This window comes from Xenopus laevis, chromosome 4L (assembly GCF_017654675.1).
Source record: "Xenopus laevis strain J_2021 chromosome 4L, Xenopus_laevis_v10.1, whole genome shotgun sequence".
NCBI lineage: Eukaryota > Metazoa > Chordata > Amphibia > Anura > Pipidae > Xenopus > Xenopus laevis.
In genome coordinates, this window is record NC_054377.1 from 32371719 (window position 1) to 32386718 (window position 15000).

Below are 15000 nucleotides of genomic sequence, written 5' to 3' on the forward strand. Positions count from 1 at the left end.
TGTCTTCAGTTTCTCTTTGCTCTGTTTAGCTCAGTTATATTTTGTCTTGTCCATTATAATGCATTTGACACATTTCCTGTGCTTTTTTTTGACTTTCATTTACAAACAAATGATTTAGCAATATTTGTTTTTCATACAGATACCTCCCGCCCCCCAAAACGTGGAGAGGAGGAGAGTGGCTCCTATCACTTTGTTTCAGCAGAGGAAATGAGCCGGGCAATATCAGAAAATGAGTTCTTGGAATACGGAAGCTTTAGTGGATATATGTTTGGAACAAAGATCCAGACTGTGAAGGAGCTTCATAAAGATGGGAAAGTCGCTATTTTGGATATTGAGCCACAGGTGAGAAAAGAGCTATGTGCTTGCAGTCCACAAAATCAGAGGGTATGAGCTAAATATTTTGGGAATAATGTTCTGCTTTTAGCTTTCAGATAATCTGCCTTGTAAGGCATCTCTCTTTGGGTGCCATCAGCAGTCATGTCACTCTTTTAGACCTTTCCTTTATTTTTCTGTTCCTCAGTGCCTGTAGCCTTGCCATAATGCTACTTAAGTTCAGATGTTCTATTACTGGACAAAACAGTTACCAAAAAAATGTATTGACTATATTATTTAGTGCTTTAATGGGATTTATGAAATCTAAACAATACATTTTACTTCTCTTTAACCTACTATTTTTACACATATCTCTCTATTATTATAAATAATTTAGGTGCTATAGGTGGTTGTGTAAAAATGAAAGTGCAATGTGTTAACCAGTGGAGTACATGAATTAAAAATGTTCACTTTTGTCAATTAGACTCTGAAGATGGTTCGTACAGCAGAATTGGCTCCATTCATTGTGTTTTTTTCACCCACAGACAAAGATGAGGTAAGAGATCAATGTTCATCTTAGCTATGTGCCCCAAAATTTTATTTTGTGTTCATGTTTGAAAACTGTTTGCTCAGATCAGAATAAATAAATACATAATTTATTATATGTAATAATACACATATCTCTATCTCTCTATCTCTGGCTCTGGCTCTTGCTCTATCTCTGGCTCTTGCTCTATCTCTGGCTCTTGCTCTATCTCTGGCTCTTGCTCTATCTCTGGCTCTTGCTCTATCTCAACTTGGAATCATTTTTTTCAGCTTCCAAAATTTTTTTTTGATTTACTTAGAATGCATGTATTTTATTCCTTTACAGTCCGAGGCTCTGCAGAAGCTGCGTGCAGACTCAGATGTCCTTCGTTCCCGATATGCACAACATTTTGACCTGACTCTGGTTAATAATGGAGTTGAGCAGACAGTGCAGGACCTATTGGAAGCTTTTGATGCAGCCTGTTCTTCCCCTCAGTGGGTTCCTGTTACGTGGGTGTACTAAAAACTTACCAATAAGTTAATCCCAAGAATCATTTATCCAATTCAGCCATAAACACTCCACTTAACCTTGGCCCCTAAGTTACTCAAGTCTGCCATAGAAGTCTTTCTTCCTATATAAAACACATTAGAGAACAGGGTAATCTCTTATCAACTGCAAAATAAAAACAGTTTTTTAGAACAGTGCTGTCCAGCTTTTTTGCATGTTTTGTGCTGATTATTAGTAAGGACAGTCCTGATCTAGACTAAAGTAAAGGGAGTCTCACAGAGCATTCTGTTTCTAGAAAACTGGTACATTGCCAAAGTAGAACAACAGGCATCTGAGAGCTGTCCCAAACTACCCAACCAGAAAAGCCAGTGATGGCGTAAAGATTGCCAGATCATGTAAATCAGAACTTGATAGTGTTTCTAATTATTCACATGATTTGGTAAACATAACATAGAGAGCATTGTGCAGCTGAGAATGCCATGTAAACCCGTATACTGAGAAAGTAAACCACACATACATTTTCTTTTCATGCTATAACTCTGCAGGCCATTATCTGACACATATCAGAGGTGACTTTATTGACCATTGCCTTCTTTACCAGGAAAATGTACCTTATTTTAGAAGCATGGTTTTCTCCCGATTATTTCTGTTAGAATAGTACAGCATGACTGATCAGTTTGTGTGCTCAAAACATCCCTAATTTGTATATCTGCATTTTTAAATTGAAATGGACCTTTTCCAATTGATTTCCCAAGCTGGATATTATTCATATTATATGCTATGGTCTGTATTGGATGTTAATATTTTTGCTGAACTGAGCTTAGTAAAATAGGCATGCCTATGATGCTGGACTGAATATAACTGGGTTTTGTGCATGTTGCTGCTTTGTTCTTGGCCATTTGCCTTCTTTTAAAAATCTATAAAAGCATCATAGCAATGGATTTTTTTTAACACAGAAGTGTGTATGTAAATGCAGAGTGGAAATTTGTCCTTTTCCAGTTGTTTAATGTAGATATACACAGAAGGAATGATGTGCATTCATATCTTACTGTGGGTTAAAGCTAATCTAACTGTTTGGTTATAAAGTATGGTTTGCTTTGCAGTTGTAGGTTTTAAACCCATATTTATATTTTTAACAGAAAAGTATGTAAGGTTTATTACCTTTTCCCATGAAAGCTGTTTTCAAATCATATCTCACACAAAAGGCTTTGGAATACAAATTAAGCTGCCTTTCTATGACAACTGCACAGAGCACCAAACCAAATAAGAGGAGAAGAATTACTCAGGGAAGCTGTATCAAACTACAGAGGTGCTTCATAGTGAAATAGGTCATCCTATTGGTTGTCATTAATGAAAAGCGATATGATCTGCAGCAAACAGTCCCAATGTGAGTTTAGAATATGTCATTGCAGCAGCAACAATACAGGTATTATGTATATAAAATATTGTAATACTTGTATGAAAAGATAAAGCAAATGATTGCTGACATATACAGAAAGTGCAGCTTTTGTATTCCATGCTAATACATCCTTAAAGGGTAGATGTTTGGTATAAATGTAAAGGCTGTTTAGTCATTCATAATTGATGTGAGTATAGTGCTTACATAACCCTTTCTGTTTGCATCGTTCTGAATCTATGATTTGGTTTGGCATTCCTATATTTAATCATTTAATGTGAGCTATGTTGGCTTGATATGTTCAGTTCCAAAATGAGAGAATGCTGCATCAGAGGCTGCTGCTAACTAACTGCTTTCACTTAAATTGTATATATAAAACGTACATATTTAAACCCAGAGAAGGAAAATAAAAATGTTTGTCTTTAACAATATATTATTTTATAGAAATTATCCAATTGTTGATCAGAAAAGTTCTGGCAGGTTTGGGTTATTTTGTAAAGTTTTCCCATCCAGTTATATTTTTCTACCAAATGTTCAGAAAAGCTATTTTATTCCTCTCGGCTCCTTCTATGTGCAGATTGGAGGCCAAGTGACAACAACAAACTGATTATGGGTAATGGAACACAGGGTAGTTTTGGTGCCCAAATGTGTCTTTCAGAAAACTTAAATTCGCACAAATGGAGGATCAAATACCACAGAGAGCCAAAATCTCAAAATTGCCCTATTTGACGAATTCCAGTCCTTTTTAGGGCAATGGCAGAGGATAATGGTTTTGTAAATGGATTATGAAAAGTTCAGGGTAAATCTAATGCCTGGTATCATCTCTCCGCAATCTCTATGGGAGGCAGATTATTCATTTCTGCAAACTGGGCAGATGACTCTACTATCGGACAGTCGGGCCCGGCCGTAGGCCGTGCAGCCAGGACCCCCCCTCCAGACGCAGTTTTTCTGTGCACCTTTGCATCGGTGCAACGTCCGGACGGCCTCGAGGGTGCGGACCCGGGTGCAATTGCACCTCTTGTACCCCTGGTAGTTACTCCCCTGCCTATTATATTTGCTTCCCACAGGTTGTGCAGAAAGCTTTTACTATGTGTTATGTCACCATAACTTGTCTCCAGAGAAGTCATTCCATATAAGCCAAAGAGTGCATGTAGAAAGGTGAACAAAATAAAAACAGGGGTAAATGGATGGATTAAAGGATGTAAATTGTTTTTATTATATGGTGGATTTTGTTGTAATCTGCCATCCTAAGTGTTGATGCCAAAAAAGTCATTAAATCCTAAAATATTTTAATAAATGATTAACATGCACATCGATTGTTATTTGCTTATTCAGGTTGCCAAGCAATTTTTGTGTGTTTCTAATGAGAATTCTTTTCTTTTTCTTAGCGAAGTGATGGAAGGTGACTAGCTAGCTCAACCATTGTTTGCCTTAAAGGACATGTAAAGTCTACATTTTCCTACCATGTATAAAAGTTGGGTATATCTTCCCCACCAAACCACATCATTTGTACTGCATATACCCCCTCCATTTGCCAGAACCATCGCATTTTCCTAAAGCAAATAGCAGCTTTCACCCGGCAGCCATTTTCCCTCTTGACATATTATCCGTAGCAAACAGGACATCCATTCTGTAAAGTTCATGCAATGCAGAATGCAGGTTTACACAGGCACAACATTCTTTGAGAAAAAGTTCTGCTGATGTTGAGCACTGTAATGGTTAAGCTGAGCTCAGGAGAGGTGGTTCTATGGGAACCAGCAATGCTATCTCTTCATTGGCTGTTTGACTGGATGGTGTGTTTAGTAATCATGAGTTAGAAGAACTGAGCATATGCTCATGAGCAACAGCCAAATTAAATTCCTGAGGGAGGAGGCAGTGCGTTAGAGAAGTAGAAGTATTTTTAAGTGATTATGGGGATGCTGCAGCCTTACTGTTAACCTTTTTAACAACCAAAGTGGCAGTTATCTAAAGATTTCAAAGATTCTGTTCACTGATTACATATTTTTTGGGGGGGGAGTTACATTTAACAAATTATGGTAGTGTTTCTATGTATATATAAATGTACTGTGTGTAGGTGAGTCTGCCCACCTTGCCACTGTAATGATTGTGTGTTCAGGCAAATATTACCTAATAAGTGTGTTTACTGTTTTCAAGCAGCAGAGGGTAATCTGTGGTGGTGTTATACCATGTTTCAAGCAAGGAAAACATGCCAGGCAAAATTGCTACTTCTGCCAATTGCTCTGAAGGTCTTTTCACACTTTTAGGTCTTGTTTTATCCCCCCCCCCCCCTCCGTTGGGCCAATCCAAGAGGCCTACATTGGAGCTTGTACTGTCTATATGTCATTAAAGATATTGCAAATGTGTGTATATATAGTTTTATTTATATAGCGCTACTTGAGAACACAACACTGTACAGCAAAACAATAAATTATTCAAACGGGGGGGGGTCATTACAATAATAGATACAAAGTACAATAATACAAAAATACAATAAAAGTTACAGTAAAGTTACAAAAAGTTTAAGACATTAGTGTAAAGGAGATAAGAGGTCCCTGCACCATAGCGCTTACAATGAAAATGGGAAGGTAATGTACAAACACAAATAGGAGCATATTAAGTGCTAGGTTATGGTGGGTGACCCTGCCATCTAAATACCAGTTCCCAGTTCATGTGTTATACAAGTGCTCCAAGAGGTTGTCTTTGAGTTTAGTTCTGAAAAGGCTAAGGGAGGGTTCTCTTTGGAGGAATGGCATTCCAAATGTAAGGAGCAGCAAGACAGAAGGGTTTAAGGCTGGAAAAAACTGAAGTAGTGGGGGGTGCAACCAAGTGGTTGCTGTGAGAGGGGTAGAGGAATCGACCAGGAGCATATGGAGAGAATAGGGAAGAGATATTGCGAGGCTAAAAGGAACAGTAACTGCAAACAATTTGTGTCTTCATGTAATGAAAATATAATGTTGCTCTGTTTTGGTACAACTGTCATGTTTGCTTTTGCTTCAAAATCTCCACTGTAGTTTATATAAGTGTAGCATAGGGGCAGCCATCCAGTCTGAAAAAAGAAAGGCACAGGGTACACAGCAGATAACAGATAAGTTCTGTAGTATACAGTGGGATTCTTCAAAACGTATCTGTTATCTACTGTTTATTATGTGCTTGAGTAGCTACACAAGCAGCTTCTTTATATAAAATATTTGTACCAATGCAGCGTAATAGTACATTATAAAGAAAACACACTTTTAAATAACTGCCATATGATTCCCGACCTCATAGCTTTTCCCCTGGTTCTGATTTTATGTGGCAGTTATTTAAAAGTGTGGGTTTCTTAATCAGTAGGTAAATGACTTATGGGACATTTTGTTACAAGAGCACGAATATACTTAGAATATTATTTGCAACCTCAAATAGTAGCCATTTATTAAAGAATAAAACTATGAAAAGTTGCCAAAAAAAACTTGGCTAATAAAAGCTGGCATGGTTGTCAGTGGGAAAGTTCTCTGACAATTTATGTATTTATTTTCCCAGTTTATTAGAACATTCAAGATTTTCAGCCTTATTGAAAATTAATGGGTCAATGAGATTCTTACTGGCATGCAACTTTTGTTCCACGGGAATATTTTGTTGAGTAAGGTAGCATTTGAGAAAAAAAGTTGCATGAGTTTTGCCAAAACTTGGATTTTGATAAATCTGCCCGAATTGTTCAATTTGGAGACATATTATGAAAAGGAACAGTAACACCAAAAAATTAGTGTTTTAAAATAACGACTATATATATATATACATAATAAATAAACTGGTAGAAACACATGGCAGTTATTTATAAGTGTGTTTTCTTAATTAATAGGCACCGATACTATCTATTACGTAGAAAAAAAACCTGACCACCTGTGAATGCAGATCTACATACTACAGAATAGGCAATTTGAAGATAGAATCCCACATAATGGCACCATGAAAGTCATTATGCCTACCCTGTAGTCTAGGCCTGTTTATTCACCAGAAAAAAGGAAACTTCACACTTTTTTCTTTATTTCCATCTTAGGGGCAAATTAACATAGGGTCGAATATCGAGGGTTAATTAACCCTCGATATTCGACTGCCGAATCTAAATCCTTCGACTTCGAATATTGAAGTCGAAGGATTTACCGATATTCCTACGATCAAACGATTGAATCCTTTGAACGATTCGAAGGATTTTAATCGATCGAACGAAATTCCTTCGATCAAAAAAACCTTGGAAAACCCATGGGAACCTTCCCCGTAGGCTAACATTGGCCTCGGTAGATTTTAGGTGGCGAACTAGGGGGTCGAAGAATTTTTTAAAGAGACAGTACTTCGACTATCGAATAGTCGAACAATTTTTAGTTCGATTCGAAGTCAAAGGTCATAGTCAAAGTAGCCCATTCGATGGTCGAAGTAGCCAAAAAAAACATTCGAAATTCAAAAATTTTTCCCCATTCCTTCACTCGAGCTAAGTAAATGGGCCCCTTAATGTCCACTTCCCTATCCGCACAATAACCTTTATACAATGGAAAAATATTTTGCCATCTCCACCTAAACTTTGAGCTCACAAATAACAGACTGCTGCTTAAGCACAGATGTTTGGTCTGCTTTTAAACCATGAGTTTTGTTGACAGTTATTTAAAATGTTCTGCTACACTACTGGACCATATCATATTGCATACAGGCACATGACTATTAACTTCCTTCTAGGAGAAATATACTTGGGAGATATTCCCAGATTTTAAGTGGCCTAAATCTTGATAATCTGCATTTGTAAAACTGGTATTAAGAGAGGAGGAAATTTAGCTTACTTCAAAACAGCCTCGGAGTACCAAATCTCCCCTTGTGGACCTTACAAGCAGTATGATGGAAAGAGGACATCAATCTAATCTTGGTATGGACATCATTTGAATATACAGTGGGCTGGTGAGGAAGCTGCTTGGGCTTCTGTGTACTTGAAATGCCAGGGCCTATTTGTTTTTGGGTTTTTTAGTATCGTAGTACATGGGGTTGCCATTACACTTTGGAGCCACTTGGATAATATTCTGGTGCCTCAATGCTGAAGCTGACAAGACCAAGGTTGAATTTGAATTACACTGTAAATGGGGCCACATTGAATTGATTTTAATTGAATGGATTAATGCCAAGAAGATACCATCATTAGGCCTACATGGTCATCAGCAGAACATATATCATTAAATATATGATTTTTCAACCCCAACCTGAATATATATATTTTTTTTAAAAAAACAACCCATAACATGTAAAAGGTAATAAAAGCTTAAAAATCTGTTTAAGCGTATGTCTAGATTTTGTGTTTCATAGCAATATATATTTATAGTACTGTGGAGAGAAGATAGAAAGTTGTTGCTTTCCTTTGTATACACAATTATAATTTTCTTAACATCCTGCTGATGTTTTAAACAAAAGAGCAATTCACAAATATGTATAACTATTGTTTGTTTGTGTCTATGTAATTTGATATTTATCTAAAGAATTCTAAAGCAATCAGTGCTCTAAAATATTAAAGCAAGCAGTGATGCACCAAATCCACTATTTTGGATTCTGCCGAACCTCCGAATCCTTCGCGAAAGATTTGACCGTATACCGAATCCTAATTTGCATATGCAAATTAGAGGTGGGAAGGAGAAAATATTTACTTCCTTGTTTTGTGACAATAAGTCACACGATTTCCCTCCTCATTCCTAATTTGCATATACAAATTAGGATTCAGATTTGGTTCAGCTGGGCAGAAGGATTCGGCCGGCCAAATCCTGCTGAAAAAGGCCGAATACTGGATGAATCCCAAACCGAATTCTGGTTTTGGTGCATCCCTAAAAACAAGTGAAGTGCAAAACCTTCATGCCAGAATTACTCAAGACATTTTTCTACTCATATTTTATTACAGGACTGCATATTTCATTACATTACATTTCACCATTAAGTTTCTGCACTTCATATATTGGAATGTGTCTTAGTTGGAGGCAACAATCTCGTCAACCCAAGAACGGAGAACTGTGACACGGGCGTACACACCTGGACTGTTTGTTGCGCACATGCTGCTTCCCCAGGACACAATGCCAACAAGTGACCATGCACCATTGTCCTGGCATACAAGTGGTCCACCAGAATCACCCTGTGTGGGAACAAGAAAAAAATTATATAAAAACAATACTGGACTGTTATAGAAAATATAGAAAATATAAGGACAATGAAGAAAAGAACACAATCAAACATAGAACACAATAGGTTAAAAATATTTGATTTAGAAAACAGCTATGCTCAGCATAGGTGTAGCATAAAGAGAAATAATGCAGATGTCAGCTGAGGTATCAGGTTATACTATTGTAAAGTATATGGAGTTGGGTTGATCTACTAAGAACCAATAGCTAGTTTTAATATAAATGTTAAATATACAAACCATGCAGGAGGAGGAGCCAGCAGCACCAGCGCAGATCATTGAGCCAAGGATATTATTTCCCCAGTAGCTCTTGCACTGATCGTTTGTCAGCAGAGGCAGAGCAGTTTGTTGAAGTAGGTTTGGAGTTGTAAATGCTGAATGAAGAAAACACATAGAAACATGTAATCATGGTTTATCCCAACAGCATACCTGAGATCTAAGATTTTTTTAAGCTCTCTCTTAGATTTATCAAAATGTCAAAACAGACCTTGACACAATTTGCTCAAAGGGAATTTCATTGTTCTTTATTTAGCTCTATTTTCACCCTTAGATTATTAAAAACCCTGTTCATGTGAATTGACATTTCCTTCTAATGCACTATGGTAAACTCAAGTTTCGGGGTTAAAAATACTTCTTTTACTGTCCTGATTTCCATTTCTCCCTAGCCGTTTTCTTTAATTTTCATATTTATCTGTTTTTGAGTTTACTACCACCCTTCCACCACCACCATAAAATAATATGGATTTAGCCTTTGGATCTCACCGTTGTATCTGGTCTTTCCCCATCCACTGGTAACACAGATGCGTCCTCCAACATAATCTTCTCCAATATTAGCCAGACAAACTGGAGACACAGCTGAGCTAAAGACAGCTGGAGTGGCCAACTTAATTAGGGAAATATCATTGTTGATTGTGTTGGAATTCCACTGTGGGTGTGTGAAGACCTGTTGCCAAAAAAGTCAAGTTAATTAAAAAGAAATATTCTAAAACCATTATTTATTATTGATACAATTAATGCTGTTTGTCGATTAAGTGCCCTGAAAGTTCATGTGTACATGTAACAAACTTTCATGCAGAGGAAGGGCTTCACCCTGAATGTTCATTCCCCCATATGTAATAAAAGGCACTAAGTTTGCCAGGGAGCAGTAACCAATAGCAACCCCTTTAAGCCACAATCAGTTTCGGCAGAATTACAATCCTGATTTATACTGTATATGCTTTGTACAATATCAGGCAACCCAAGTCATTCTGAGTAAATACCTTAGCAACAGCAAGAGACTGGATTTTTTCAACGTTTGAACTGCGGTCATGCTCTCCAAGAACCACTTTATCTCTGGCCCTGTAAGAAGTAGCATATAAACTATGAGCATTACTCGTTCTAAAGGTTTTCAGCTACATTTCTTGGAAATGTCTGTAGAAGGTAGTGATCACCTATTTTTAAGCACCAGCCAATATGTTAAAAACCACTGTTATAATAGAACTTTGACATTGTCTTAAAGTAGGGATGCACCGAATTCAGGATTCGGTTCGGGATTCGGACAGGATTCAGGCTTTTTCAAAAGGATTCGGATTCAGCAGAATCCTTCTGCTCGGCCAAATCCGCATATGCAAATTAGGAGTGGGGAGGGAAATTGCGTGACTTTTTGTCACAAAACAAGGAAGTAAAAAATGTTTTCCCCTTCGGACTAATCTTTCGCGAAGGATTCGGTGGTTCGTCGAACCCAAAATAGTGGATTCGGTGCATCCCTATCTTAAAGGCATTCTTCTCATGAAGCCTCTGACAGTATTAATTGGCAAATGACCGCAAAAAAGCTTGACCAAACAATATAAATAACTCCTTGACAGTTGGAAACTAGATATATTCCATATCAAACAAATTTTTTTAATGTTTTTGGATGACAGAATCCCTTTAAAGGAATTGTTCAGTGTAAAAATAAATCTCTGTCTAGAAAATGTTGTATTCATATAAGGGATTGTATTATTTTCTGTACTTATTCCTACAGAGAGAGAATTATCAAAACTTACCCAACACCACAGTGAGCTGCAGTTACAACCCACTCATTGTTAATAAGGGAACCACCACAATAGTGCCATCCAGTGGAATCCTGTAAATAAAACAGTAATATTATTAAAATAGTGCTAACACTCTCTTTACCTCTACCTCTCTTTCTTTCTGCTCACCACTTCTGATTCCAGAAGTTCTTCTACTCTCTTCTCCCCATGTACTGTACCTCTCCCTTTCTTTCATCTCTTTTATCTTCTGTTTTCCTAACAGGCCCTTTGGGGCATATTTCTAAATTTTGTATGTTGAAAATACAAATCATTGTTTCACTGTATTATGACATCAGATAGTTTACCTAATTGTAAAGAATTGTAAAACCATTATTTCATGTGCACTTCTCTGCATAGTCTATTCAGTAAATAGGCCATGTATTTGGTCCTGTCATTAGTTAATTCAAGGAAAAAAAGAGAGTCCATAGATGTTTCTAATGACATGGGGCTTTTATAAATAAATAAGCTTATTTGTGCAAAGCTACTAGGTACTATAGTGACCTTAGAACTATGTTAGTGAGAAGCTGTTAACAGATATAGTCCTTCTGAGGAACAGGGTTAAAACCAGAGTAGTTAGGTTGCTGTTTAAAGCTGTCATAGATTAAGAGAATTTGTTTTTCCTATAAAGTAAACTTTCCATTAGGGCACTTCTCTTTATACTTTTAAGTTTACAACTGTGATAAAACTATATTTGTTCTTGCTGATGTGTGAACTAGAATTTTAGTGTTTTAAAAGTTCATGGTACGGAATTTGCTGTTTGTAAGCCTCCACTCTTCTAACCCTCTGTTACAAGGAAAACAGACTAATACTAACTTAACATATAATTCTCCACAAAGTAATGCATATTTCAAAAGTAAAAGTAGCAACCTCCGCTGTATGCTGGCAAATGCACAGAGTTTGTCAGGTAAAATGGAAAACCTAGAATTAATTGCATGCTGTAAAAATTATGATATAATTGGTATCACTGAGACCTGGTGGGATGAAACGTAACTGGACTGTGAATTTAAATGGTTACACCCTTTTTACGAGGGACAGAGGGATTAAAAAGGGCGGAGGAGTATTTTTGTATGTATAGCTTGAATTAAAGCCATGGACTAAAGAAATAACCATTGCTAGCATTAGTGAGGGAGTGGAATCTCTCTCGGTAGAGATTTGGCTATGCAAAGGGTTACAAAGAAAATTATCATTGGTGTATGCTATAAACCACCTTGTATAAGTGACGAGTATGAAGTCCAGCTACTCATACAAATAGAAGCAGCTTCACAAATAGGTCAAGTTATTACTATGGGTGACTTCAATTATCCAGACATTGACTGGGGTAATGGCGACCTTTTTACCCATAAAGAGGATCAACGCACCAGAGGCCATCCCTTCACACTAGAAGAAAAGAACTTTGATTTGAAGCAACGTAGGTGGTTCTTCACAGTGAGGACAATGAGGTTGTGGAATGCACTGCCGGGTGATGTTGTGATGGCTGATTCAGTTAATGCCTTTAAGAATGGCTTGGATGATTTCTTGGATATACATAATAGCAAAGGCTATTGTGATACTAAATTCTATAGTTAGTATAGATATGGGTATATATAATTTATGTGAACGTATGTAGGGGTGTTTGTATGGATGCTGGTTTTTCATTTGGAGGGGTTGAACTTGATGGACTCTTCAACCTGATTTAACTATGTAACCCATGCACAATAATATAGTCACCTAGCTCTAAATGCAGATGGTAGAGACATTCTTAGGAGTTCTAAGAAAATGGAAGAGGGGTTACATGTTTAGCCTAAGCAATTGGCTTGGTGATCTGAGATTACTTTTGCAACAAAAAATAACCAATTGTGTTACTCTTATGTGTTTAGGATTTGCAGAAGTTAGGAACTGTCAAAATACATATCAATAGTCCCACCTCTTGTGTGAAAGAAAGGAAAAATAAATATATATAGTCCTTAAAATTATGAAAAAGAAATAAGAACCTAAATAAATATGATGCATGTTATTGTATAAATAATGTATTTTCATACTATAGACATTAGTCCCTTGGAAGTATCTTATATATCTAACTTACAGTACAGGTATAGGATCCCTTATCCGGAAACCCGATATCCAGAAAGCTCCGAATTACAGAATGGAGAATGTCTCCAATAGACTCCATTTTATCCAAATAATCCAAATTTTTAAAAATGATTTAGTTTTTCTCTGTAATAATAAAATAGTAGCTTGTACTTGATCCCAACTAAGATATAATTAATCCTTATTGGAAGCAAAACCAGCCTATTAGGTTTATTTAATGTTTAAATGAATTTCTAGTAGACTTAAGGCACGAAGACCCAAATCCATTATCTGGAAAACCCCAGGTCGCAAGCATTCTGGATAACAGGTCCCATACCTGTACTATTATTATGATTATTTCTCATCTGCAGAAATACATCTTTTTTGTTGCACTCCATGTATGTGTTGTACAAAAGAAAAATATTACTCCACATTAACAGATCTAATTGACAGTGTAACTTGTGATATTACCTGTAGGGAGACTTGCCAAGGCCAAGAACCTGGAACTGCTTCCTCACCATTCACAATCCTGGCATAGCCAGTCACCACTGGAGCGATTTCAGGTTGGCCACAGCCTGGAGGAATCAGTAACTTACATAAGTCCAATATATTAGAAAATATTTGATATACACATCTCTAACAGTGGGTTCTGCGATACAGTGATATAGCTATCTCTTAAGTTTGGAGCTGAACTATAGCTTCCTTATCCTGAAAATCTTATTAGCAATGTGCATTCAGCTACTTGCCAACAGGACTTGATTCTGACAAAAAAAATTAGATCCATAATACTGTCCCCTTCAGAACAGCTTCATGTAAAAGGATGTGCTTAAACTTACCATAAACTGTGGTGGCTAAAGCCAGGCAGGATACAAGCCAAAGGAAAGCCATGACTTACGTGGATAATTTTTACTTTCTCTTGGGACTCTTATATACTACCGAAAGAGTAGAAAAAAATAGTAGAATTCAGTGCAACGTGGCTGAATGAGGGGTGAAGGAAAGCAAATACTCTCCCTTGAATTTTCCAACTAATATGGCAATTTGAACATTTTATCAAGGTTTGCTATAGATGGTTTGTTTATTTGTAATATTTGCTGATGGTAAAAAGCAGATACCAACAACCAAAAATATGACTGGGGAATAAATAGAATGACATATGCTGCACACTCACGCATTAATGTTTGCTCTTGTTAACTTGTCATTGCCATCAAGGTCACATATTTGGATCAATATTTCAACATTTGGCATTTAAAATTTAAGCAGTGTACTTTTCTGATATTATTCCCCTTCCATACCTTGTAATGGGAAAATGTAAATGCATGGGTAAAATGTAAATTTCCTAGGGGCAAATTTACTTAAGGGCGAAGTGACTAACATTAGCGAAAATTCGCCAGCGTGACGTCATTTTGGTACTTTGCTGATTTACTAACGGGCGCAGGCATAACTTCGCTAGCGAAGGAGACTGACGCTGGCGCTGATTCGCACTCAATCGCCAGGCGAAGTTGTGCTCTGTCGAAGGGACGTAACTGTAAAAATTCAATAAGATGTGGATTTTACTGAACGTTATCTCTTGCGCCAGACTTGCCTTCGCCACCTCAGACCAGGCGAAGTGCAATAGAGTAGATAGGACTTCCTCAAAATGTAGTTGAATACAAAAAACACTGGCGTCTTTTCCTTTTTTCAGGGTGATAGGCTGCAAAAGAGTGTAAATTTTTTTGGGGGTAACCAGCTTTCCCCCTACATTTCCTTACATATGGCACATAAACTATACACTGGGTTCATGTGTAGGGCATTATAACAAGTCTATTTTATTTTATTAAGCTTCCCCGGGCTTGTGTAATGTAATGTATTTGCTGCAACATATACGTCCATTCAACTTTACATTCCCCCGTATGCAAATTAGCCAACGCTATCGCAACTTCACTTGCTGCTTGCCGAATTAACGATCGTGCAACTTCTCGTTCGGCGCCCTGGACACAACTTCGCA

General features: G+C 37.1%; 2 protein-coding genes across 2 annotated transcripts in view; one reads left to right on the forward strand and one right to left on the reverse strand.

The window, feature by feature from the left end:
* Positions 1-3167, forward strand: part of mpp1.L (membrane protein, palmitoylated 1 L homeolog) — a 19308-nt gene extending 16141 nt beyond the window's left edge. Inside the window, 3 exon segments of the mRNA NM_001086220.1 lie at positions 140-342; positions 797-868; positions 1184-3167. Of these exon segments, the coding sequence (NP_001079689.1) occupies positions 140-342; positions 797-868; positions 1184-1360 (452 nt within the window). The 3' untranslated portion in view covers positions 1361-3167.
* Positions 3168-7848: 4681 nt separating this feature from the next.
* Positions 7849-13917, reverse strand: ctrb1.L (chymotrypsinogen B1 L homeolog). The gene is given in 7 exon segments (NM_001086448.2): positions 7849-8874; positions 9160-9293; positions 9682-9862; positions 10179-10257; positions 10944-11023; positions 13488-13591; positions 13853-13917. Coding segments are annotated over 7 exon segments (792 nt in total). The 5' UTR covers positions 13905-13917; the 3' UTR covers positions 7849-8712.
* Between the last annotated feature and the right edge of the window lie 1083 nt (positions 13918-15000).